Below are 26,174 nucleotides of genomic sequence, written 5' to 3' on the forward strand. Positions count from 1 at the left end.
AACAAGAAACAAATATATGACACACGTGGTCAGGACAATGCATAGAGGTAATCTAAAAGCCATCTCTAAGACCAGCTCAAGTCCAAGGGAAAGAACACATACAATCTTGGGTTCCAAGAAGGCTGAGCAGATACATCAAAGACACTGTACGATTTGGAGGCAGAAAATATAACGCCTTCACATACAATACATCCAGAGGGACACGCACACAGCGTCATCCCGCAGACACAGCCCTCCTGTTAACTTGACACAAGACCAGCCCGTGAGCTGCAGGCGTTAACAGTTTCCTTAGTTTCCCACGTCAAATAAAATACCAACCAAAACACTTGACATCTTTTGGGGAGAAATTTAGTCTGAAATTTAGGATTCCATCATTTTAAAACAAAGCCACTAAAATACAGGATCTGAAGAGGCCACACCTGCTTCATTACAGATGACATCACGCTTCTGAGATGTGAACTACGAGGGCTTTCTCTCCAGGACTCCTGACTGCTCCTGAGCTTTGAGTTCTTGCAGTTTCTTCTCGTAGCGAGTCATGAAGTCCTCATCAGGTTCAATGCCTGCATTCCGCAAATTTTCCATGACCTTTTCCAGTCTGGGTACTGATCGGGCTCCCTCAATCTTTCTTGTGCTCAGGTACAGAGTGAACTCCCTGAAATCCAGGAGCTTACACGTGTCCACCGAGCAGATGTTCCTGATGTCACTAGTCCTATCCAGATGAGGGAAAAACACCAGACCTGACAACTTCTCCAGCTCCTGCAGGCTCACCTGGAACTCACTTAATTGGGGCTGGAAGCCAATGGCCTTGTTGGGCACCACGAAGGCCCCTAGTGCCAGGGGCTCAGCAGACCTCGGGCTTCTGCGTGCCAGGATCACCTTGTAGAGGTGGGAGGGCACCGCCACATTGTCCTCGCCGATCACCTAAAAGCAAAGCAGCCATATTTGCGATATTAATTTGCACTAGCAGGTCCCAAATTTTTCCTGAAAAGCTTTAAGATGCATTTCTGAAAATGTACTTAAGAACTACCCCACCCCACCCCCAGTGGATTTAAATTCAGCTGCCAAAGGTAATAATAAACCAAGACACAGATTCACAGAGAAGATGAGCATTTAAAAGGTAGATTCTGATCGTCTTTAAAGCAATGCCACCCCAAAGAGCAGGGGTCCCATTCTCTGCTCTGTTTGTAGGACAAAGGAATGCCAGGAGTGGGTCCTGGGTTTTTTAATGGACAAGAAAAGCTGTTGCCTTTTCCTTGTCTCATAATCAGAACTTTTGGGGCTCCTAACATTCAAAGGTCAAAACGGCCAGCTTGGGGAACTCCCAGCTCTAGAAATAAAAATATGGCCCCTGGGCTTCCCTGGTGGCGCAGTGGTTGAGAGTCCGCCTGCCGATGCAGGGGATACGGGTTCGTGCCCCGGTCTGGGAAGATCCCACATGCCGCGGAGCGGCTGGGCCCGTGAGCCATGGCCGCTGAGCCTGCGCGTCCGGAGCCTGTGCTCTGCAACGGGAGTGGCCACAACAGTGAGAGGCCCGCGTACCGCAAAAAAAAAAAAAAAAAAAAAAAAATATGGCCTTAGTTTACCAAATTCACTAGGGAGCTAAACAAACAGCCTTTCAAGAAGCAGCCAGACACACCACATCAGTATTACCATCTCCAGTATCACCTAGACTGTGGTTCATTTTTTAAATTACATTAGGTAAATGTAAATGCTGTTTGCTCAGAGTTCCGTACACTCTTGGGTCTGCTATCAAACACAGAACCCCTGAATGTGTCATCAAATCAAACACTTTGGAAAGGTATCCACACAGCAAAGAAGCCAGAGCCAGGGTCAGGCCTGAAAACAACTTGGCTGCCTGTGTAGGTTGGCTGTAATAATGAAATAACACTGTTATGAAACCTTTTCAAATTTCCTTCCAATTGGCTTAGAAGCCATTATCTGTTTTCTGGAAAAGAAAAAAATGAACGCCCATTTCCTTAATGGTCTCCAATAAAATGACACAATCCAGCTACAATATGCTTGTGGTACTACTGCTCCTCCCGGGCCGGCCCTTCCTTGGCAAGAGGCCTCCCTTCCAGGCCAAACCCACTTGCTGTGGGAGGCCCCGCTGGGAGCCCAGATAAGGCAGAAGGATGAGAGCTACAGAGGATTCTTTTCTGCTTTTCCCAAGCTCCTACCCACATGGCGCACAGCCTAACAACTCCGAGGCCATCTGCTGCCTAACACGCAGGGAAGTCCCACCACCAAGGCCAACTGCAGGGCTGCAGGGAAGACCCATCATTCCACAGGAATGGTCTCTATAACTGTCTTGGAAGTTAGTGAAAGTGGTTGGTCAGGGTGCAGTTTAGAGTAAGGTTTATGAAACTACACAACCTACAGACACAAAATCCCCCGCTGCTGCCCAAGAAGTCTTTTATGCATGCTCTTCAGGACCAAAAAACACACTGAAGGTGAGCTCGATGGAGTACACAACTAGCCCACAGATCACCAAGAGATGTTAACTCAACACTGCGACTCAGAGGTCCTGTGCCCGGCACTGCTGGAAATACTGAAAGGAATAATCTTGAAAGTAAATGCAGCTGGTGCTGCTCTCAAGAAGCTTCCCATCCGGGAGAGAAGTCAACATCCACAGCCTTCACTGCAGGCAGAATGTGGTGAGACGCCGATACAGAGCATCAGCAGCAGCGCTGAGGGGGTGGGTGCAGGGGAAGTCAGGGACCGGAACTGAGGGTGTGGCTGCACCTGAGCCATAGTTTACAAGGTGGGGGGCGGGGGGGTGGTGGCGGTTAAATGGGCTTCAGGTGGTCCAGGCACTAACTAGCTGGGGAGCCAACAGTTAAGCAAATCCTTGGTGCCCCCTGGTGGACATCCTCCATCACTGCAGCACAGATCTCAGACTCCAACTGTCAGGAGACCAGTCACTTGATTACTTTCTCTCCTCATGGACTCTTTGGCTACAAATGAAAACTCTCAAAAATAATTAATTGGGGCTTCCCTGGTGGTGCAGTGGTTGAGAGTCCGCCTGCCAATGCAGGGGACACGGGTTCGAGCCCTGGTCTGGGAAGATCCCACATGCCACGGAGTGGTTAGGCCCGTGAGCCATGGCTGCTGAGTCTGTGCATCTGGAGCCTGTGCTCCGCAACGGGAGAGGCCACAACAGTGAGAGGCCCATGTACCGCAAAAAAAAAAATTAAAAAAATAAATAATTAATTGGTTAGGCCATGTGCTGCCAACCAGAGCTTCTAACCAGGTTTATTAAATTCCAGCCAAAAGTAAAGAAGCTTGACATTTGAAGATTCATGGCTTTACCTCATGGAAATGTACCATTTCTATTAGATTTTCAAAAACTCTCACATAGCTAGAGGACCTCTAATATTACTTTTGAGAAACCTCATGGACACAGAAATTCCTAATAAGAACCACAAAGTGTGACTTCCACCCATGACAGTCTCATAATATTTCAACAAAGGGGGCGTAAAACACTATTCCCAGAAATAAAGAGAATAATGGAAACCTTAGCCACTATCTTCTCTGGTTCAGTCTGCTTTGTTCTCAGGAAGTAAACGTCTTTAATCTGCCTAATATAGGAACCAGTCCTATTTGGAAATTCAGAACCCTCATTGTTTCTTCCTTGAATTTAAAACTTAAAAAAAAATCCTGAAATATTTTAAAGCTATCTTCTTCTCTGTAAACAACTCAACCTACATAATAAATTCTTCCCACTTTCAGGAAAACTGGAAGACTTTCAGAAAATGCTTCTAGAAACTAGGGTACTGAAGCAGAATGGTTCAGCAGATTGAAACCCCACAGACCTGAGGCTTTGCGCAAAGTTGCAATTCACAGCCACTGGTATCTTCTTTTTTCATTCATAAAATGGGTAATAACAATCCCCAAGCAGTCTATCTCATAGAATAGTTCTGAAGATACAAAGACACGTTAAAAAAAAAAAAAAAGATTTTGAAATCTGCAAGGCCTATGTAAAAAAGCTATTTTTGTAGTGGATGTCATTCAAAAGACAAAAATGCAATTGCATTGGTACAAAAGATGGTTCTGCAGAGGGACAGTGGGGAAACATGGGATCAAGCAAAATTAGACCAGTTCAAGGTGGACAATAGGGTTTCAGGAGAAGAAAACAGGTTGGACCCAAATGATGCCCTAAACAAAGGACTCGAGGGCTTAACGTGAACCAAGTTTTTAGTATCAGTAAATCAGCAATAATCCTTTTCATATAACATTTAGGTATAAAAATACTTTACAAAGGAAATCCTTGCTGCTGTTAAATTACCAAACAGCACTCAACTCTTGTCAAGGCTGTAACAAAAGCTGGGAATCACTAGAAAATACAACATATATAACAATCATAAAGCTGGCACTCGCTCGCGACCTGAAATTAGTTTCCGTACGTGCTGGCCTGCGCTTGTTCCCTACTATCCAAGAGACAGAGATGACAATTTGCTCCCCCATCCCACCCCCAACTCCACACACACAGAGCTGGGCCTTCATGCTGACTCAGTGCCAGAAGAGACTGGCCGCAAACAACACCCAGGTTAAGCCTGCCCTCTGTCACGTCATATCTGCAGCAAATGTGCCTTAAGTGAAATAGCAAGCAGCATCGTGAGGAAAAAATATGTACCTGCAAGACTCAGATAGATGTAATGTATCTGGTTACGTTCCCCTGGTAAGACAGAAAAAAAAAAGAAATTCCAAAAATAAAACTGTTGGACCCATCAAGAGATGAAGCCCTTAAAATAAGGGTCATGCCAATCGAGTGAAATTCACAGTGTGATACACAGGGAATCTCTACCTGAGAGGCTGGAGGAACAAAAAGGGAGGGAGTCACAGGGGTGGGGAGTCAACAGGGGTGTGGCAGCCCTGTGTGCTACCTGTAAAGCCTCTGAGGGAGCTCAAACCCTGGGAGACGGTGCTTCTCACACTAGGCACCTGTCCTGCATAGGGGTGGGAGATGCCAACCAGTGAAACAAGCACAACTTCCCAGACTCTCAATTCTACTGGGCAATTTAGGATGGGGGTCAGGAAATATTTAACACATAAAAGAATTTATTTCAATTAAAACAAATAGATATGGAAATGAAGATTGCATAAAGATAAAAGAGGAGATTTCAAAAAAAATTCCTGATCACTACAGCTGATACCTCAAGATCCCTGGAAGCATATTTTCGATTTCCTCCCCCTCCAGGAACTGTGGAAGTTTGGAAAATAAGGCTGTAGAAGGAAAACACAGACTGTTAAGTACTTCTAACATCACCACCACCACCACTACTGAGCTGTCAAATCTGAAGCTCACTTTCCTGCCAGGTCAATTATAATGTTCAGGCCAGGATCTTCAGGTATGTTTTCACTTGTCTTGATTCAATCTTTTCTAGAAATAGGCACATGGATGACCTAAGCTATAATAAAGGGGGTGATTCTGATTAGAGCTGTCAGATGACTCACTCTGATAAAATCACTGCTACCAATCTTCCCTCAGGCTCACATTTACTCAAATCCTATGATGCTGTGATTCTTTCCTACATATTCTAGCAGACGTTTCTACCTGGCTATAAGGAATCCTCCTCTTGGCCCATTTTCTGTTCTTATTTTTGCAGGCTAGCAAATATCACTTGTAACTGCTCTCCACCCACATCATGTTTTACCTCCTGGCCTTAAGCTTCTATATATGAAGAGCACAGCAATCCCTTCACTGTCGACTTTTGAGAGCTTAAAGAACAATACTACGAATGACTGGCAATTCTCATACAAGTAGAGAGACTCACCTTTGGATTTCCCCCTTGACAATTACTAGCAATGTGACTTGGACATGACCCCTCAAAACCTCAATTTCCTTACCTATAAAAGAAGATAACCACTGCTTGTTTGTAAGAGCTGTTTGTGAGGACTGACTGGGATGGCGTGAACAAAGCTACCTACACACCGGGTGGTATATACGGCCCTCGATAAACACCAGCTCATCCGCTTCACTTCCTCCAAAGTAGACACATATATGTAAATTAATACCTCGCTTTTGTTAGCTACATCCTAAAATAAGGTTCAGAGTATAGTTGTAAACAAGAAGTAAATATTGAATGGCTGGATTTAAGAAAACAAAACATGAATTGCCACACATAATTGCAAGATATTCCCCGGGAAACAGGAATTCATGATTCAAATACATATTAATTCCTTGAGAGGAAGAGACCCACCTCGAGGGCTGGGCAATGCTGTGTCCCCTTTCTCAGCATCACTAAAGGACATGGTTTTATCCACAATGATTTTGTTATGAATTGCTAGAAAATAACCTGAATTTTTAGCTGGGCATTCAAGGTTTCTACCACCTGGTGCAAACCTTCCCTTTTATTATTAATTTTTTTCAAGACAACTTTTTATTGAAGTATAGTTGATTTATAATGTTATAATATTGTATTAGTTTCAGGTTTATGGCAAAGTCATTTAGTTTTATACATACACACACATATATATTCTTTTTCAGATTCTTTTCCATTACAGTTATTACTAGGTATTTAAGATATTTAATATAGTTGCCTGTGCCATACAGTAGGTCCTTGTTGTTTATCCTTTCATTTTCGTCTTCTTCCCTATACAAGTGCTCTAATCCAACTGTCTGAGGGACTTACTATTTCTCGGCACACATCCTACCTTTTCCTACCCCTTCCCCTTGCCTAGCTTTGCCTCCCATGTCTGTTTTCCTTAACCAAATTCACCCAAGTTTATACGTGTATATATTTGTACGCATATATATAATATTTTTGGCCCAACTAAATTCCTAAAATGGTGAGCTCTGAGACAATGTTTCCAATTTAATTTACTAAAGGATCCTATTTTGCTTTCATGCTAATAAATATACTAAAGATTTTTAAATTTAAAATTCCACCTGAAGTCAACTTTGATGCCAAATCTAACAAAAGCTATAATAGAAATTGTTAGTGAAAAATATAAATACGTATATAAAAGTAGATGTCACTTTGATATGATTCCAAGAAAGATGAAAAACTACATACCCATCGAGGGATATAGATTCTTACCAACAATTCAACTTTATGTACACACACATAACACACAGTTATCTGCTTCCTTTACGACCAGGGTCTACAAATCGCCTTCTCAAAAAGCACTGGAAGGACTTCCCTGGTGGCGCAGTGGTTGAGAATCCGCCTGCCAATGCAGGGGACACGGGTTTGAGCCCTGGTCTGGGAAGATCCCACATGCCGCGGAGCAACTAAGCCCATGTGCCACAACTACTGAGCCTGTGCTCTAGAGTCTGCGAGCCACAATTACTGAGCCCGCGTACCACAACTACTGAAGCCCACACGCCTAGAGCCCGTGCTCTGCAAGAGAAGCAGCCACAATGAGAAGCACATGTGCAACAAAGAGTAGCCCCATTCACCGCAGCTAGAGAAAAGCCTGCACACAGCAACGAAGACCCAATGCAGCCAAAAATAAATAAATAAAATTAAAAATTTAAAAAGCATAGGGGGCTTCTCTGGTGGCGCAGTGGTTGGGAGTCCGCCTGCCGATGCAGGGGACGCGGGTTCGTGCCCCGGTCCGCGAGGATCCCACATGCCGCGGAGCGGCTGGGCCCGTGAGCCATGGCCGCTGAGCCTGCGCGTCCAGAGCCTGTGCTCCAACGGGAGAGGCTACAACAGTGAGAGGCTCGCGTACCGCAAAAAAAAAAAAAAAAAAAGCATAGGAATATTAAAGATGGAGAAAAAAGGCCTTCCCAACAGTGTGCCACTAAAGGCAATAGAATTCACATACTATATTTTTTGGGGCTCTCTCCACCCACTAAAAATGGCTAAAAATAAATGTGGTGAACATACATGACAAGCCAAACAGTAGGCCGAGTACTCAAGAATCAACTTGTCCAGATCTCGGTTTCTAAATACCAATCCCCATTAAAATGAACCAAGAGATATGGATGATTCCAGAGTTTGCCCAAGATGAGTCTGGAACATCCTGTTATGCCAGAAAGTAGGAAGTGCAGAGAAACTTAGTGGAGTCCTCCTCAATATTACAGGTGTTCAGAGCTTCTGCAAAATCTGAGTACAAGTTATTAAGTAAAAGAACTGATAAAAGTTGTTGACTCAAAGAAATTAAGAGAGAGAGATGACTCCCAGGATGTGAAATAGAGGAAAGAAGGGAGAAAGTAATCAAGAATGTAGTTTGAAGCATGTCATTTACAATTCCATATACAATCCTCCCACATGAGGGATGCTTAAAGATTTGCCAGTGTGAGCATGAATAGGTCCTATTAATTAATATAGACATGGAAAACTAATGATATAGGTTCAGAGGCCCAGAATCTGAAAGAAAAGGCCTAAGACCAATAATTCTTTAAAATAAAAACAAAAAAACAAGACTGTTACTCAAAGTATACTCTTCAGGAAGCTCATCTTGACTGCCCTCACACATTCACCATTACGACACTAATTAGGGTGAGAAGAGCTGACAGGTCTCTTTTAAAACTCTCTTCAAGGCTACTTGAACAAGCCTGAATATCATTCACGGATCAACGATTTAGGAGAAGTAAGGTTAAGTCTTTTTAGTGGCTAGTTTTACATATTCCAGTGTAATAAGAATTCTGGTCTAGAAAAGATATACTAAAAGGTATATACATATATATTTGTTTCATTCTGAATTAACTGCAAATTTAAAATGTGTAAGGATGGCACATGGAACACATGCACACCCTTCACCCAGATTCATCAACTCAACATTTTGCTCAATTCCCTTTATCACTCTCTTTTTCTATTTTTTCCCCTAACCCTTTTGAAAGTAAGTCATAGACACATCTTTCAGGATGCATCTCCTAGGAGCAAAGACATTCACTTACATAATCACAGTACAATGATCAAAATCAGGAAATTTAACACTGATAAAACATAATTATCTAATCCATAGACCTCAAATGTTACCAATTGTCTGAAAAAAGTCTTATTTAGCAACTTTTGTTTTTCTGATCTAGGATCCGATCTAAGATAACACAATGCATTTTGTTTTCAGCCGTTTTAGTCTTTAGTTTTTAGTCTCCATTAACCTGGAACAGTTAATTTCTCAGCCTTTGTCTTTGACAACACTAACATTTTTGAAGAATGTAAGTCAGCCATTTCACGGAATGTCCCTCAGTTGGGGTTTGCCTGATACTTCTGCATGATGAGACTCAACATTATGCATTTTGGGCAGAAATATCACAGAAGTGATACTGTATCCTTAGTGCATCACAGCAGCAAGTACAATTTATCAGTAAGTCCCATACACGCAATATTAACTCTGATCACTCCGTTAAGGCGGGGGGTTCTCTACTGTGAAGTTACCATTTCTTGCTTTGTCATCAATAAGTAATTTGTGGAGGGATTCTTTTAGATTATATAAATGTCCTATTCCTCATAAAACTTCCACTCTCTAGTTTTAACATCCACTGATGATTGTTTGAAACACATTACCATGATGGCTACAAAATGATTTTTCTCTTTCATTCTTACAAACTTATTAGTTGACAGTCCGTGGTACACAGAAGCTTCTCCTTACACCCATGTGTTTACTTATGTATTGATATGGATTCCTATTTATTAGTTCTATAATCCATTTTATTTTGATATCAAATAGTTCCAGACACGTTAAGTTAGAAGTCCATAAAGCTGATTCCTGTGTTCTTCTGACATGACCTCACCATTTGTTTGAGCACTTACTTGCTTCCTGGCACAAGATGTTCCAGTTTGTACTTTCCCTGCACCATCCCTGGAATCAGCTATTTCTGCAAGTGCTGGGTGCTTTCAGCAGGAGGTGGTTTTTTAGAAACCAAGATCTGGTCTCAGGGTACACTCATTGTTAAGAGCATATCACTGCTTCTAGGCGCTTTTAGCAGACTGATAATAAAAATTATATCCGACTTAAGAAAAACTATATACTTCCCACAACAGCATGTGGCCAAAACATATTTAACAGAAATATTCACACACACAAAAAAAAGCTGTTTCGTGAAATGTTCTTAACTACTGGTTAACTGTCCCTTTTAAACCTTGTATACATTTTTCTTCTACTACACAGTAAGCTAGTCATACAAATCTTTCAATTTTATGAAAACAAAGCCCACACAGAACTGTAATTTGATCATTTAAGGTGTAGAATTGAAAGCTGGGAGAACCTATTTTCCAAAAGTAAGAGTAAAGAGGATTTACCAAAGCTCAAGAATAATTAGTATTCGAAAAATAAGAGAACACAGGGAGCTTTAAGGCATTTTTTCCTTCTAGTATTACAAAAAATACGAAAATTAGCAAGTTGATGACAGGAGAGAGATTACTCTGCTTGGAATACTAACTCCGTTGCCACTCCTTCACTCCTACAAGAACCCCTGGAATACTCTGAGGGTGTGAGCACCTGTGTGAACACTTGGAGACTTACACATCACTGCTCATCAGAGCCAGACAGGCTGATAATAAGCCAGTCAAGTAGGACAGAATACACCCTAAAATTGTTTTCGTTTTCCTAACTGTTTCTCAGTTCAATTTTATCACAGACCCCCTTAAGTAACCATGTAACCTAAGCAGCATTTACTAAATATCTACTAGATGTTCCCCCCAAACACACCTCCTCTTTGACTTTCCAGGAAGTCCTTCAATCCCTCTCCTTTCACTGACTCTATCACCTTTCTTCCTCCTCACCTCACTTCATTCCCGACCCTCTGTAGATCTCACAGTACATCAGTTCAGCCACCCTCTTGGCAGAATCCTTTTTTTTGTTGTTGTTAATTGGGGTATAGTCATTTTACAATGTTGTGTTAGTTTCTACTGTACAGTGGAGTTCCCTGTGCTATACAGCAGGTTCTCACTAGTTTTTTTTTTTGTTTTTTTTTTTTGCGGTATGCAGGCCTCTCACTGTTGTGGCCCCTCCCGTTGTGGAGCACAGGCTCCGGACGTGGAGGCCCAGCGGCCATGGCTCACGGGCCCAGCCGCTCCGCGGCATGTGGGATCCTCCCGGACTGGGGCACGAACCCACGTCCCCTGCATCGGCAGGCGGACTCCCAACCACTGCACCACCAGGGAAGCCCTTATCTATTTTATACATATTAGTGTATATATGTCAGTCCCAATATCCCAATTCATCCTACCCTCCTTTTACCCCCTTGGTGTCCATATCTTGGCAGAATCATTAATCTCATAACAGGCATAACAGAAGCTGTCTACAGCTCTCACATCACTAATTATACTCTCTTATATCTTCAATCTCCCCTTCCTTTAGTTCATAAAGTTCTCAAATATCGTGCGTGTAAAAAAAAAACTTCACCTTTTAAAAAAAATCCAAGCATCTAAAAGAAAAGCTTTTCCTCCCATTTACTCAACTAACTGCAATCTGGATGTCTTCCTGAATTTTTTCCTCTTCTTCACCCAAAAAGCGAATCTGTGATGACTCTTTCCTGCATTCCTCTACTCCTCCTCACTCCATCTGCCTGAGTTCAGCCCGTGTCTGTAACGATACCCAAACCCCATAATTCTGCTATTGATCTTAAGTGTCCTGCACTCACACCGTGCTGGAGTCCCCGTGCTTCCCTCCTGACTCAGTTCACTCTTACTCACCCATCAAGATCTAGCTCAAAAATCTCCTCCTTGGGGGACTTCCCTGGTGGTCCAGTGGTTAAGACTCTGTGCTTCCAATGCAGGGGGTAAGGGTTCGATCCCTGGTCAAGAAACTAAGATCCCACATGCAGCGGGGCCAGAAAAAACATCTCCTCCTCTGTGAAGTCTTCCTGACCCCCACAAATAGGGTTGGTCAGTTCGTTCCAACACCACTTCATCTATGCATTTATACATCAGATCACACTTTAACATAATTAACTGATAACATGTCTATTTCCCCTTCTAAACTGTGAGCGCCTTGAAGTCAATGCTTGCTTTATTTAACCCATCATTTTATCCGCTATGCTTAACATTCCAACAGGTGCTCAATACATCCTGGTGAATAAATGAAATTAAAAAGTAGAATAAAGAATGAGATTATAATCTCATGCAAATAACATAAGCTTGAATATTAAAACACGTTCCTACCTGGTAACTAACTGTTTTCCTTCCATTGTTTCCAGTCTGAGGTAAGGTCAGCGGTCCAGATACTATCCAGACATCCTCAAACCTCTCCGTCAGTTCTCGACAGTACATTTCTATTCTGAGAAACAAAGCAAAAAGATGTGTGATATTCTCACACATAAATGTAGAAAAAGCAGTAAACCATACCAAGTCCTTAGGAGAGGTACCAAGAATATTAAATTAGAGAAATCAATGTAAAGAGAATATGGCACAAAACACTATAAGCATATAAGCAATGTTCTTCCCAGTGTGCTTACTGCATGGAAAAACTTTAAAAATACATGCATTTATACAACTACCTACATTTTCCTGTGTGTACATTCAATGTACAGTTTATAACTGAAATTTTGTTTCCTCTCATATTTTTCTATGCCCTAGTTCTCAAATAAACTTTTTTCAAGAATTACATATCATTTCAAAAAGTTGATATATCTTTATGTAACTACTCCTACTGTAGGACAATTGGGTTTATCCTGACATTTCTTAAATAATGCAACATTGTATTAATTCCTTAGAATAAATTTCAAGAGCCAGAATTACTTTATTGAATATTTTAATGATGCTTGATTATATGTAAAACTAGTATTTTTAATGAGATTGTACAAATTTACTCTATAAACTCCAAAATACGACACAGCAGTTTCACAAGAATCTTTACAACACTGGGAATAATCATTTAAAAACTGTTCTTGCTAATTTATTAGATAAAAATGGCAAGTAGTTTTATTTTCTATTTTTATTTTTTTAAATAAATTTATTTATTTTTATTTTTGGCGGTGTTGGGTCTGTTGCTGTGCGTGGGCTTTTCTCTAGTTGTGGCAAGCAGGGGCTACTCTTCGTTGCGGTGCACGGGCTTCTCACTGGGTGGCTTCTCTTGTTGCAGAGCACAGGATCTAGGTGCACGGACTTCAGTAGTTGAGGCACTCGGGCTCAGGAGTTGTGGCTCGTGGACTCTAGAGCACAGGCTCAGTAGTTGTGGCACACAGGGTCACTTGCTCCACGGCATGTGGGATCTTCCCAGAGCAGGGTTCGAACCCGTGTCCCCTGCATTGGCAGGTGGATTCTTAACCACTGCGCCACCAGGGAAGCCCTGGCAAGTAGTTTTAATATGCACTTTGTTATACTGCAGTTGGAAGCAATTTATGAGAGGTAACAATGCATGATATCATTCCTCAGTTTCTGTATCTAAAAAGTAAAATCAACATTTCATCTTATAGCATATACGCCCAATTAAAAGTAAAGTTTTGGGCTTCCCTGGTGGCGCAGTGGTTGAGAGTCCGCCTGCCGATGCAGGGGACACGGGTTTGTGCCCCGGTCCGGGAAGATCCCATATGCCGCGGAGCGGCTGGGCCCGTGAGCCATGGCTGCTGAGCCTGTGCGTCTGGAGCCCGTGCTCCGCAACGGGAGAGGCCACAACCGTGAGAGGCCCGTGTACCACAAAAAAAAAAAAAAAAAAAAAAAGTAAAGTTTTCCTCCAAAAAACATATCTCTTGAAAAAGGAAAATGTTAAATGCTTCCGAAGGTATGTAATCAGTCAGAATATGGAAAGAAAACTCTATAGGACAAACATCCCAGATCTTCAACCAATAATTTGCGGGGGCAGGAAGAAGAGGAGAAGCCTACAGATTAAAACGGACTGAAGAGATATATTACCCAAATCTATGTGTGGACTGTGTTAGAATCAATCAAAAAAAAAAAAAAAAAAAAAAGGTAAAAACCGGCAGGGAAATTTGAACACTGATTATAAAATTGTTAATAAGGAATTACTGAATTACTGTTACATTTTTAGGGGCAATGGCAGTACTGTGGTTATATTTTTAAAGAATTCTTATCTTCTAAAAATATATATCAAAATATTTGTGGATAAAATAATACATCTGTGACCTGCTTAAAATAATCTGCGTGGGGGAAAGGAGGGTATGTAGATGAAACAAATGTGGGCCATGACTGATAATTGTTGAAGTCTTTTTTAGTGTGGGGTGCTCTCTTCATTATTTCAAACCACACAGTAATGTCTGGGGAAAATGCAATAGCATGAAATATTTGTACCAGTTTTAAATGCTTAAAAGATCCCCTGAAAGAACTGCATGAAAGCATCAGAAAAATACAGAATGCCCAGATGATTTTATACAGTAGTCCCCGCATCCACAGAGAATACGTTCCAAGACCCTCAGTGAATTTCTGAAACTGCAGACAGTGCCAAATCCTATATACACTATGTTTTTTCCTATACATATATACTTATGATAAAGTTTAATTTATAAATTAGGTATAGTAAGAGATTAACACAATAACTAATAATAAAATAGAACAATTATAACAATATACTGTAATAAAAGTTATATGGGTGTGGTCTCTCTCTCTCAAAATATCTTATTGTACAAATTTAATGACTTTTCCATCTAAACTAAGCACTTATGCTTAGTGGCCATAACTTTGGCAGCTCGAGATGCAACAGCAAAACTAGCATGAGTTTCTTTTTTCTTCTTCACAGTTTCACAGATAGAAGATTCCTTTTTACCACAGATCACAACCATCTCAGCATACAATTTTTTTTCTTTCTTAAGTCAACAACTTTTACCTTTTCACTTAAGGGAAGCACTTTACAGCTTCTCTTCAGCAAATCCAAGTTGCCAGCATCACTACTCTTGCGTTTGCGGGCCATTATTAAGTAAAGTAAGGGTTACTTGAACACAAGCACTATGAAAGCGAGACAATTACTGACCAATGCGGGGAATACGCTGTACAAAGGGAGGATTCACATCCCCGGGAGGACACGGCAGGAGGCGCTAGATTTTATCAGGTTACTCAGCAACGTGCCAATTTAAAACTTATGAATTGTTAATTTTTGGAATTTGCCACTTAATATTTTTGGACTGTGGATGATGAGTAACAAACAGCAAAAAGCAAAACCATGGATAATGGGGGACTACTGTAGACAGCTTCTATCAAAAACTGGTAATGGTTATGTTCAACGGTACCAAAACTGTTCTTAAAAAGCTCAGCAACTCTTTAAATACAAGTGGAGAAAATACAGTATCCTCTGCCTATAAACACAGTGTTCTACTGCCTCAGTAGTAATATTTTTAGTAGTTTCTTCCAGAACTTGACTTCTGACCAGAGGAAACATGACCAAAATGGCTAGCTATGTTTTGAAGTCTATACTTCCAAATCTAGCAAAGAAAACTAGTCCAAAATATTTATCTTCAGTAGTTTTAACATTTGAAAAAACAAAGGCAGAAACAGGTGCTAGGCACACATTCTCCTGTCACATCACTCATCTCCCACAGAATCACATTTTAAAAACTCTCACCCCTCACCTGTTCCAATAACCAGCATTATTATCAAAATTCTGAGGCACGATATTAGAAAGGTAAAAGGTTTCAGCCATGGCTTTCTGTGAAAAGAAATAAAAATAGTAACTTGCACTGAAATACCCTTCCCTTTGAGAGAGATTTTACAAAGCAGAGATAACCAGTTCCTTATTCATACCTTAGCTCCAGGCAATTACAGCAACTATCTGTTTAGATAAATGAAAGCCACAGCTACTCCATGACAGAAAGCTCAATAATAATTATTCAGAATAAGGACTATAACAAAAGAAGTAGTTTGGTGTGCTGCTTTTCTTCACAATCTATAAAATTCAAACCAATAATGTAGACTCTATGAACGAAAAATTTCCAGTATAAAGCTAAAAGGTGAATTCTAGTGCTAAGCCTCTGGCAGAGGGTTTCTCAACAAAGGGCAGCTTTCAAGAGCACAGTAGTATTTAAGTAGTACAGTGCAAACACATTAGTTCAAGAGTGGCACAAAAAAGTCCTAATCTTCTGAATTTCTAGCCACCATGTGTTCATTCCTCTCACACTTCTGACCTGTAAACCCAAGGCTCTGTCATTGGATCTCCTTTCATTGATCTACACTGCCAAGGCCACCAAATACCCTCTTGTCAAACCGTGGTTCTCAGCCTTGGATGCACATTGAAATAACCTAGGGAGCTTCAAAAATATCGATGCCTAGGTCCCAACCCCTAGAATTTCTGATTTAACTGCTCTGGCTTACAGGTCTGGGCATCAGGATTTTTTAAAACTTCCCAAGGTAGTTACAATGAGTATCCAAGGTTAAGAACCACTATCTTAATGATAATAATCACCAATTCATGCAATAAATGCCAATGTCAGAAAAGACATTTCTCGCCTTTTTTTGGCAGAGAAATTATCCTAAATTAAAGGAGGCTAGAGAGACATGACAACTAAATGTAATATGTGATTCATGATTAGATACTGAATCCAAAAAAAAGTTGTAAAGGACATAATTGGGAAAATTTGGCAAATCTGAATGAGAACTGTATACTGGATATTATTGTACAAATATACAAAAATACACTTGCACACATTTCTTGGTATAATGATACACTTGACATATATTCAAATATCCTCATCTTTAGACAATACAATCTCCCAAGCAATCTACTTAGGCATGAAGTGTTACAATGTCTGCAATTCACTGTCCATGGTTTAAAAAAATGCATATATAAAATATATGCATCAAAATGTTTTTGCTGTACTATCCTCAACTTTTCTACAAGTCAAAATATTTTTCCTGTGTTCTTTTTTCAGCTTTTCTACAGGTCTGAAATTTTTCAAGATAAAAATGAGTGAGTAGCTTTAGTTCCTATTGGCTTTCCAATTCCCTTTTGCATAGCATTTAGTTTTCCTCAACCTGTTTAAAAATGTCTGAGCATCGGGCTTCCCTGGTGGCGCAGTGGTTGAGAGTCTGCCTGCCGGTGCAGGGGACACGGGTTCGTGCCCCGGTTGGGGAAGATCCCACATGCCGCGGAGCGGCTGGGCCCGTGAGCCATGGCCGCTGGGCCTGCATATCCGGAGCCTGTGCTCTGCAACGGGAGAGGCCACAACAGTGAGAGGCCCACGTACCGCAAAAAAAAAAAAAAAAAAAGTCTGAGCATCTGAGCAAAGAAAGGAAGTGAAGTCAGGAAGAAAAATACAAAATAGGGTATGAAAATTCTCAAGTGTTAGGGTTTGGCTCCTAGGTTTTTAATTTCCAAGTCCCACGGTACACATAATACCAGACCTGTGTTCCCATCCCTCCCAAAAAATATGCCTACAGATGAGAATTTGTTATCTCCTGCTGGAGCCATGTGGCCTCGTGACCACCCACTGCCAACATAGTCCTCGTTGAAGGCACTGAAGGTTGGAGGGACGCTGGGATCTGGCTTGAATTTACAATGTTTTCTGTCTGCATCACCTGAAGAAAAACACACAAAATGGTAAGTTACCAGTGGACAAATATCCCTCAAGATTCTCTAAGCAAGGCAAGCTGCTTGCTGCTGGCTGGTATCTCTTTGAGCAGCTAGTACTTAGTGACAGCACGCATATCTCAAGTTCCTGGGATAGTTCGGCTACTTCACCTGAATTTAGCAAGGACTAGTCCAGGAAAGAATGTTTTTCATACAGTGCAGCTATCTCATCTCATATACTTTTGTTTCTGGCCTTTCAAGTTAAGTGGAAAAATCCCTTGGATAGTATCTATGTAAAAGCAATGACCAATCAAGTAGCTGAGCTGTATAAAAAGCTTAGTTACTAAATACACTCTTGCTTTTTAAAAAAGACCCCCACGGGGACTTCCTTGGAGGTCCAATGGCTAAGACTCCGTGTGGGGGGCATGGGTGCGATCCCTGCTCGGCAAATTAAGATCCCACATGCCGCGTGGCACGGCCAAAAAAAAAAAAGGCCCCCATGTACTGTATGTTGTACAACGGTATTTGACAAGTTTATACGTACTGAAATAACGGATATATATAGACACAAAACAATTTGTTCTGGGCAGGCACAGCCTAGAGGAGGGAGAGAGTGCCTCTGATATCTTGCTTATTGCCTCTTAAGCCATGACAAAACAAACATTTAGGTTATGAGATCAATCCAGAAACTCCTGACACAAAATATCTGAGCACCACACGGGAGAGACAAAATCTCAATCTTACTTATATTCTGATACCTTCAGCATAGTTTGCCACCGTGGACATGAGCGAATCCTAGAGACAAAATCTCAATTTTACTTATATTCTGATACCTTCAGAATAGTTTGCCACCGTGGACATCAGCGAATCCTAACACTATGTTTTCCACTGTCATTAGGACAGGCCTTGTTAAACTATAAAAATTATGAGGACAAATGGAATATACTCAGGCTGCTTCTCAAAAAAGTGTAAAATGATTAATGAAGTTACTGATTCTAATGTCATTTCATTCAATCAAGAAAAAAATTAAATTATCAGACCCCAAGGTTCAGAGTAAAGTATCTAATGTCTAGCTTAGAATCACCCCATATAAAAAATAATAACTGTAAACAGAGAATTCCTAGTAAACTTCTGTAAGTGTCATTACCATTGGAATCGCTTCCTGGTATGTCTGGTTTTCTTTATCTGGTGCTCACTGCCCTTGAAAAATCATTTGGGGGTGGGGGGGGACTTCCCTGGTGGCGCAGTGGTTAAGAATCCGCCTGCCAATGCAGGGGACACGGATTCGAGCCCTGGTCCGGGAAGATCCCACATGCTGCGGAGCAACTAAGTCCATGCGCCACAACTACTGAGCCTGCGCTCTAGAGCCCGAGAGCCACAACTACTGAGCCCGTGCGCCTAGAGCCCATGCTCCGCAACAAGAGAAGCCACCGCAATGAGAAGCCCGTGCACCGCAACGAAGAGTAGCCCCCGCTCACCACAACTAGAGAAAGCCCACATGCAACAACAAAGACCCAACGCAGCCAAAAATAAATTAAAAAAAAAAAAAAAAGAAAAAGAAAAAGAAAAATCATTTGTGGGAATTTCCAAAATCCTAGGATGAAGATGCCTTCCTGAAGAGAGGATGTAAACTTACTTCTGTCTGGTGTCTGGAGGCATTAGCAGTGGAGGACCACAGTAAAGCAAGCTCAGGGTTTAAGGTTCCTTGATCTGTACAGGCTACATGGCTTTGGGCTACAAGTCTGCATGACAGCCAGTCTGTGGCCTCAACTTCTCTAGAACAAACTTTTTATTTTCCTTTTTGATCCTTGTCTGCTCAGTGCCAAGGCAACCTTCCGTGTAGTTCCCTATGGTGGGCAGGCAAGTAAGTTCTGGTTCACCCATCCCCGAGGGTGCAGCTCTCTGGGGTTCCAGGTTAATGTGGGAAGGGTCTCCTGTAAGATAATCCACCTTGGGTGAGCCCTAGGTCTTGCCTTCAGTCCCCCTCACTCCATAAGGCTGCAAAACCAAAGGCAATGTGGCTTTGGTTTACCAGGTTTACCAGGGCCACCCTTACCCTTCTGGATTCTGGCGTTCCCAAATATTGGCCTGGCAAAGAAAGCTCTACTATCATGTTGCCTCTTCATGTTTTGTTTGTTTGTTTGTTTGTTTTTAAAGCCAGGATCAGAAGCCAGGAATCTGGTTTCTGAGACCTTTTTTTTTTTTTTTTTTTTGCTGCGCTGGGTCTTCGTTGGGGCACATGGGCTTCTCTCTAGTTGCGGTGTACGGGCTCCACTGCGTGTGGGCTTAGCTGCCCCGCGGCATGTAGGATCTTAGTTCCCCAACCAGGGATCAAACCTGGTTCCCCTGCATTTGAAGGCAGATTCTTAACCACTGGACCACCAGGGAAGTCCCTCTTCACGTTTTTTTTTTAAGTGATTTTTTTTCTATATACTTTTTATATACTGCTAATAACATTTCTTGTTGTTTTTAGCAGGAGAGTTAATCTAAATAACTTAGTCTGTCATATAACTAAAACAGAAGATGCTTTACACTAAAATAAGTAAATCACAGGTATATTGCTTGTTTTCAAATATTAATTAGCTCTATTTTACCTCCTCAAAATTACACAGCTCACGTGATTTACAATATGAAACAGTGCTTTTCTTATACGCCTCTGAAAATGATAACTTAACAGCAAGATAAAATTAGTAAAGCTGAAATTCCATATTGGGAAAATTTTTGTATTTAAAGGAAATTTATCAGTCTTGAGACTAAATCAAGTGAGTTTCTCTTGATGTAAATTCATAATCAATTTCACCTGCTATGATAAAGTTTGGGCTTACATCAGTTTCCTTCTAGCAGCAAGCATATTCCAAGCCTCCTGCTATTCTGCTGGTTAATGTGTACTCTATAAAGGCACACACTCATCTTAATATCAGCATTTTTAATATATTTAAGCATAGCATGCACTGTAAAGCAATGGAGAAATAATTTGTGGGCCATATAGCAAATTAACAGGCAAATAAGAGAATGGGAATAAAACAACTATGACAAAAAGTAATATCATTAATATAAAAAAGAACTCCTACAAAATTCAAAAAAGAATATCCCTGGGACTTCCCTGGTGGTCCAGTGGGTAAGACTCCATGCTCCCAATGCAGGGGGCCCAGGTTCGATCCCTGGTCAGGGAACTAGATCCTGCATGCATGCTGCAACTAAGAGTCTGCATGCTGCAACTAAGAGCCCACATGCCACAACTAAAGATCCTGCATGCCTCAACTAAGACCTGACGCAGCCAAAATAAATAAATAAATAAATATTTTTAAAAAAGAATATCCCTATTGAAAATCGTAAAGAAAAATTCACAAAGAAAGAATAATTCACAAAATATTAACCCTCACTGGTAATCAATAAACGCAAATAAAATCAACTAATAAATTGGTAAAGCTCAATAATGCTCATTAGGTGTGAGGGCTGGGAGAGACAGGACAAATAATGATGGTGGGAGTGTAAATTGAAGTAGGCTACCTAGAAACCAATCTGACATTGAATAGCAAGATCTGGTCATCTTAATTACAGGAACACACCAAGAAACTTGAGGACACGTGAACAGGCTCACACACCTGCCTGCCTCTCCAGTCTCATTTCACATCACGTTCTCCCTTGCTCCAGCCACACTGGCCTTCTTTGAGTCCCATAACCGAACCAAACTCTTCACATTGGGGCCTTTAAAGATGCAACTGTGCTTCTCTTTCCCTGCCTGGAACGCTCTTCTCCATACCCCCGCTGCCCACCCAACTCCTCTGCCTGAGTGACTGCCATCCACTCTTCAGGCCACTTTCTCAAAGCCTCACTAATCAGCATCAGGTTCTCCTGTTATCTCTCATCGTATTCTTTACTGTTCCTTAATTATACTATCCCAACTTGCAATCATTTTTCCTTCAGAACAGTTATTGCCAACTGTAATTATAAATTTATGATTATTTGATAGGTCCACCCACCCCCTCCCCAATTCAAAGTGCCTTGGGGGTAGAGACCATCTACTCTGGTCACTGATATAACCCCAAAGCTCAGCACAGTGCCATGCACAAGTAGGCACTTAAAAAGCATTTGTGGGGCTTCCCTGGTGGCGCAGTGGTTGAGAGTCCGCCTGCCGATGCAGGGAACACGGGTTCGTGCCCTGGTCCGGGAGGATCCCACATGCTGTGGAGCGGCTGGGCCCGTGAGCCATGGCCGCTGGGCCTGCGCATCCAGAGCCTGTGCTCCGCAACGGGAGAGGCCGCAACAGCGAGAGGCCCGCGTACCGTGGGAAAAAAAAAAAAAGCATTTGTGGGCTTCCCTGGTGGCGCAGTAGTTGAGAGTCCGCCTGTCGATGCAGGGGACACAGGTTCATGCCCCAGTCTGGGAAGATCCCACATGCTGTGGAGCGGCTGGGCCCGTGAGCCATGGCAGCTGAGCCTGCGCATCCGGAGCCTGTGCTCCGCAACGGGAGAGGCCACAACAGCGAGAGGCCCGCGTACCGCGCAAAAAAAAAAAAAAAAAAAAAAGCATTTGTGGGCAGACCCCAGTGCAGACCTGGCCAAGTCCAAGAACCACACCATGCACAACCAGTCCCAAAAGCAGCACAGAAACGGCATCAAGGAACCCCGATCACAATATGACTCTCTTAAGGGGGAGGACCCCAAGTTCCCGAGGAACATGCGCTTTGCCAAGAAGCACAACAAGAAGGGCCTGAAGAAGATGCAGGCCAACAACGCCAAGGCCATAAGTGCACGTGCTGAGGCTATAAAGGCTCTCGTAAAGGGACTTCCCTGGTGGCGAAGAGGTTAAGAATCTGCCTGCCAATGCAGGGGACAAGGGTTCGAGCCCGTGTCCGGGAAGATCCCACATGCCGCAGAGCAACTAAGCCCGTGTGCCACAACTACTGAACCTGTGCTCTAGAGCCCGCGAGCCACAAGTACTGAGCCCGCTAGCTTAGAGTCCATGCTCCACAACAAGAGAAGCCACCACAATGATGAGTAGCCCCCGCTCGCCACAACTAAAGAAAGCCTGCGCGCAGCAACAAAGACCCAACACAGCCAAAAATAAATAATAAATAAATTAACTTAAAAAAAAAAAAAAAAGGCTCTCATAAAGCCCAAGGAGGTCAAGCCCAAGATCCCAACAGGCGGCAGCCGCAAGCTCAGTCAACTTGCCTACATTGCTCACCCCAAGCTTGGGAAACGTGCTCATGCCCACATCGCCAAGGATTTCAGGCTCTGCCGGCCAAAGTCCCAGGCCAAGGCTCAAACCAAGGCCAAGGCTGTAGGTGCAGCTGCTGCTCCAGCTCTAGCTCAGGCTCCCAAAGGTGCCCAGAACCCCACAAAGGCTCTGGAGTAGAGACCTTTGTCTGCCAATGTGAGGACAGAAGGACTGGTGTGACCCCTGGCTGCTGTCTGCACGGGGCTGGTGTCTTCCTGTGCTATTTGTACAAATAAACCTGAGGCAGGAAAAAAAAAAAAAGCATTTGTGGACGTAATGAATGAGTGGTGCTCATTGCAACAATATTTATGACAAAGCCTCCAATTCATGTGTCAAGATACAGATCCTCTCAACCCGAGACAGCCTGGAAGGGTCTAGGGTGCCCTGGTTGCAGGCAGGGTCCATTATCTAGTGAGCCATACAAACACCATCATTTTCTAAATGTGCTGTAAAGTAGAAATGGTTGAAATTATTAATAATCCTCCTTGTTTTAAATTTGGAAACGTCTTTCGTCAACGCCTTTGCTTCTAACCACCTACCCGTTATCTTGCTCTTGGATATATGTTCAAGAACCCATCTAGGCACCCGCTTTGACTGATCATAAGACAAGGCGTGGTTAGTGTAGCACCTCGTCTCTGTTCCAGTTAAAGGGAATCCAAATTGTTCTAAGAGAGCCCTTTCTGAAGAACCTAAAAATGAAAAACATGGGAAAAAATAACAGTTAGTGACTATTACTAGGAATAAAAAATTATAAGGAAGGGGGTAAGACAAAGGACTGACTCAACAATTTAATCAACCAGGTGATCTCATTTTTGCAATTACTTATAAAGAAAAGAGACAGTAGGCAAAATACTGGTTTTGCCTATAATCAGTTGTATAGTTCTATCCAGATAAACTGTAGCTATTTCATTAACTGTTCTTTTTTTTAATTAAAAAAATTTTTTTTTAACTTTTCCAATTTATTTTCTAATTTATTTATTTTCTTATTGATTGATTGATTGCTGTGTTGGGTCTTCTTTCCTGCCCGCGGGCTTTCTCTAGTTGCAGTGAGGTGCGCAGGCTTCTCAATGAGGTGGCTTCTCTTGTTGCTAGAGCGCAGGCTCAGTAGTTGTGGCACACAGGATTAGCTGCCCCGCGGCATGTGGGATCTTCTTCGACCAGGGCTACGAACCCGTGTCCCCGGCATTGGCAGGCGGATTCTTAACCACTGTGCCACCAGGGAAGTACCTCATTAACTGTTAAATAAGGACCTGATCTTGCTGGTCTTTCACATCAAATTTTCAAATCTCTGCCCCACAAAGTACAGAGTATACAAAAGCAGCAAAGGAAAAACTCCTGTCATTACTAGTCACTGATATGATTGAATGCGAGACAGCCTACCTACTCATTATGTTCTAAGAGTTAATGTGGGGACAAAAGCACAGCCTTTAAAATTTTTTTAAAAGACCATCGTTCAGGGGCTTCCCTGGTGATGCAGTGGTTTAGAGTCCGCCTGCCAATGCAGGGGACACGGGTTCAAGCCCTGGTCCGGGAAGATCCCACATGCCGTGGAGCAACTAAGCCCGTGCGCCCCAGCTGCTGAGCCTGTGACCCCGCGTGCTACAACTACTGAAGCCCGTGAGCCTAGAGCCGGTGCTCTGCAACAAGAGAAGCCACCGCAGTGAGAAGTCCGCGCACCGCAACGAAAAGGAGCCCCCGCTCGCCGCAACTAGAGAAAGCCCGTGTGGAGGAACGAAGGCCCAAAGCAGCCAAAAAAAAAACCATCGTTCATTGACACTCTTCCTCAATGTTCTGGTACTGAAGCAGAGATGTGTGCTGCAGCAAGACAGTGGTAAAACTGGTATTGCTTCTCCTAGTGGGAGAAACCAAGCACGCACGGAACAGGGAGTCGGTTTCTAAATAATTCTCTCTTGATGCGCTCTCCAGGCTTCAACCCACCAGAGTTGCTCTCTTCCCAAATGCCAAGTATCAGGAGGAGCGAGTTAAATTAATGTATCCGAGACAGAAAGAAACGAACATGAGCTCATTTACTTTGTCAAATATAAGGTACACCTGGTAACCTGCGGATTTACATACTTTGAAGAAAGGCCAGCAGGTATTCTTCATTTGAACTACGATAAATTGAGGGCAGTTAACTGATCTGCTAAAACTATGTGTTCATTCGTTCATTCATCCACACGTACTGGATGCCAATTATGTACCAGGTACCGGGCTGGTGGAGAACAAAACTGACACCGTCGGAGCGCTTATGGAGCTAACAATCTAGGGGAGGACATACGGGGTAGTAGATCCCCAGGGGGAAGGAAGTACACGGAGCAGGCAGGTGAGACGCAACGCGGAGAGAGGAAGCCGAGTCGGGAGACCGCACGGCAGACGACCAAGGGCCTGGCGAGTGGAGATAGCGCGCGTCCACGGTTACGGCTCCTGCCCGAGGTAGCAGCCCGGGCCCGAGACCTGGGGGCCCACACACTCACCGTCCGGCTCCCTCACCGCCAACGCTGGCTCAGCGTCCTGACTCCGGAGGAACTGCACGACAGTTAGCCCGGTTCCCACAGCGCCCGCGACGGCTCCAGCCACGAAGCCACTCAAAAAGCGTCGGGAGCCTCGGAAGCGGGATGCAAAAGTCTTCGCGGCCATCTTGCCCGAGACGCTAGCCTTTTGCCTTAGCGCATGCGCACTCCAGGTCAGCCGCCTGAAAGCCAGTCCCAACCGCGGGACCAAGACACGCATGCGCTACCCGGAGTTGCTGGCCCTGAGCCTCTCAGGAGACGCCGGAGGGCAGAGCGCAAGCGCGCGCCCCCTGGTGACAAACCTGGAGGCCCAGGCGCGTCCCGGCTACACCCCTAGTACCCTGGACCGGGAGATGGGTGAGAGCATGACGCCTTGAAGGCTCAGTATGTGCACATACAGTCCTGAGAAGAAAATACTCTTAGTCCCGTTTAATAGGTGAGTAAACCACTTGCGCATGCTTACGCTAAGGTCCTCAGAACCGAGATTCCAACTTAGGTCTGATTCTAAAACCTGTGCCACATTGGATGTCCTCATGACACGTGGCTTTGAAATCGCATGGTACACAAATCGTAACTTCTGAAGATAGCTTTGCATCTCCTAAAGAGTTTCTTGACAAGACAGTACTCCATGGTGGTTTAGGACCCTGAATCAGAGCACAGGGGTTTGGATCCCCACTCAACCACTTTCTACCTTTCTGTTTCCTCTTTTTAAAACGGGAATAATAATAGTAATAATAATAATACTTATTAGACCATAGGGTTCTTGTGAGGATTAAAGGAGATTAACCATGTAAAGCATTTAGGGAAGAACCTGGGGCATGTCGTTAAGTGCTCTGTTAATATTAGCAATTTTTATTTAGGCAGCTCTACTTTATCTTGATAGAATATGAAATCCGGATTGCTGAATGCCTGCTGTCAAAGGAAGGATATATGTTTTTTTTTTTTTTGCTGTACGCGGGCCTCTCACTGTTGTGGCCTCTCCCGTTGCTGAGCACAGGCTCCGGACGCGCAGGCTCAGCGGCCATGGCTCACGGGCCCAGCCGCTCCGCAGCATGTGGGATCTTCCCAGACCGGGGCACAAACCCGTGTCCCCTG

At 43.1% G+C, this 26,174-nt stretch overlaps 2 protein-coding genes across 3 annotated transcripts; one reads left to right on the forward strand and one right to left on the reverse strand.

Moving 5' to 3' along the window:
- Positions 1–340: 340 nt before the first annotated feature.
- EXOG (exo/endonuclease G) lies at positions 341–25,221 on the reverse strand (the record flags this gene model as incomplete). Of its 2 annotated transcripts, XM_079713660.1 has the most annotated exons (6): positions 341–921; positions 12,057–12,171; positions 15,413–15,489; positions 17,215–17,354; positions 23,109–23,258; positions 25,044–25,221. In XM_079713660.1, 6 exons carry the CDS (start codon positions 25,204–25,206, stop codon positions 460–462), a joined length of 1,107 nt encoding a protein of 368 aa, XP_079569786.1. In that variant the 3' UTR covers positions 341–459. The 2 variants fall into 2 exon arrangements, with proteins under 2 accessions (XP_079569786.1, XP_079569787.1); XM_079713661.1 differs by lacking the exon at positions 23,109–23,258 and having other exon boundaries at positions 25,044–25,206.
- On the forward strand, positions 17,772–22,747 carry LOC307059824 (large ribosomal subunit protein eL29-like; the record flags this gene model as incomplete). The annotated part of the gene is made up of 3 exons (XM_079714058.1): positions 17,772–17,775; positions 21,890–22,125; positions 22,453–22,747. 3 exons carry the CDS (start codon positions 17,772–17,774, stop codon positions 22,705–22,707), a joined length of 495 nt encoding a protein of 164 aa, XP_079570184.1. The 3' UTR covers positions 22,708–22,747.
- Positions 25,222–26,174: the final 953 nt, after the last annotated feature.

Source organism: Hyperoodon ampullatus (genome assembly GCF_949752795.1).
Source record: "Hyperoodon ampullatus genome assembly, chromosome: 10".
NCBI lineage: Eukaryota > Metazoa > Chordata > Mammalia > Artiodactyla > Ziphiidae > Hyperoodon > Hyperoodon ampullatus.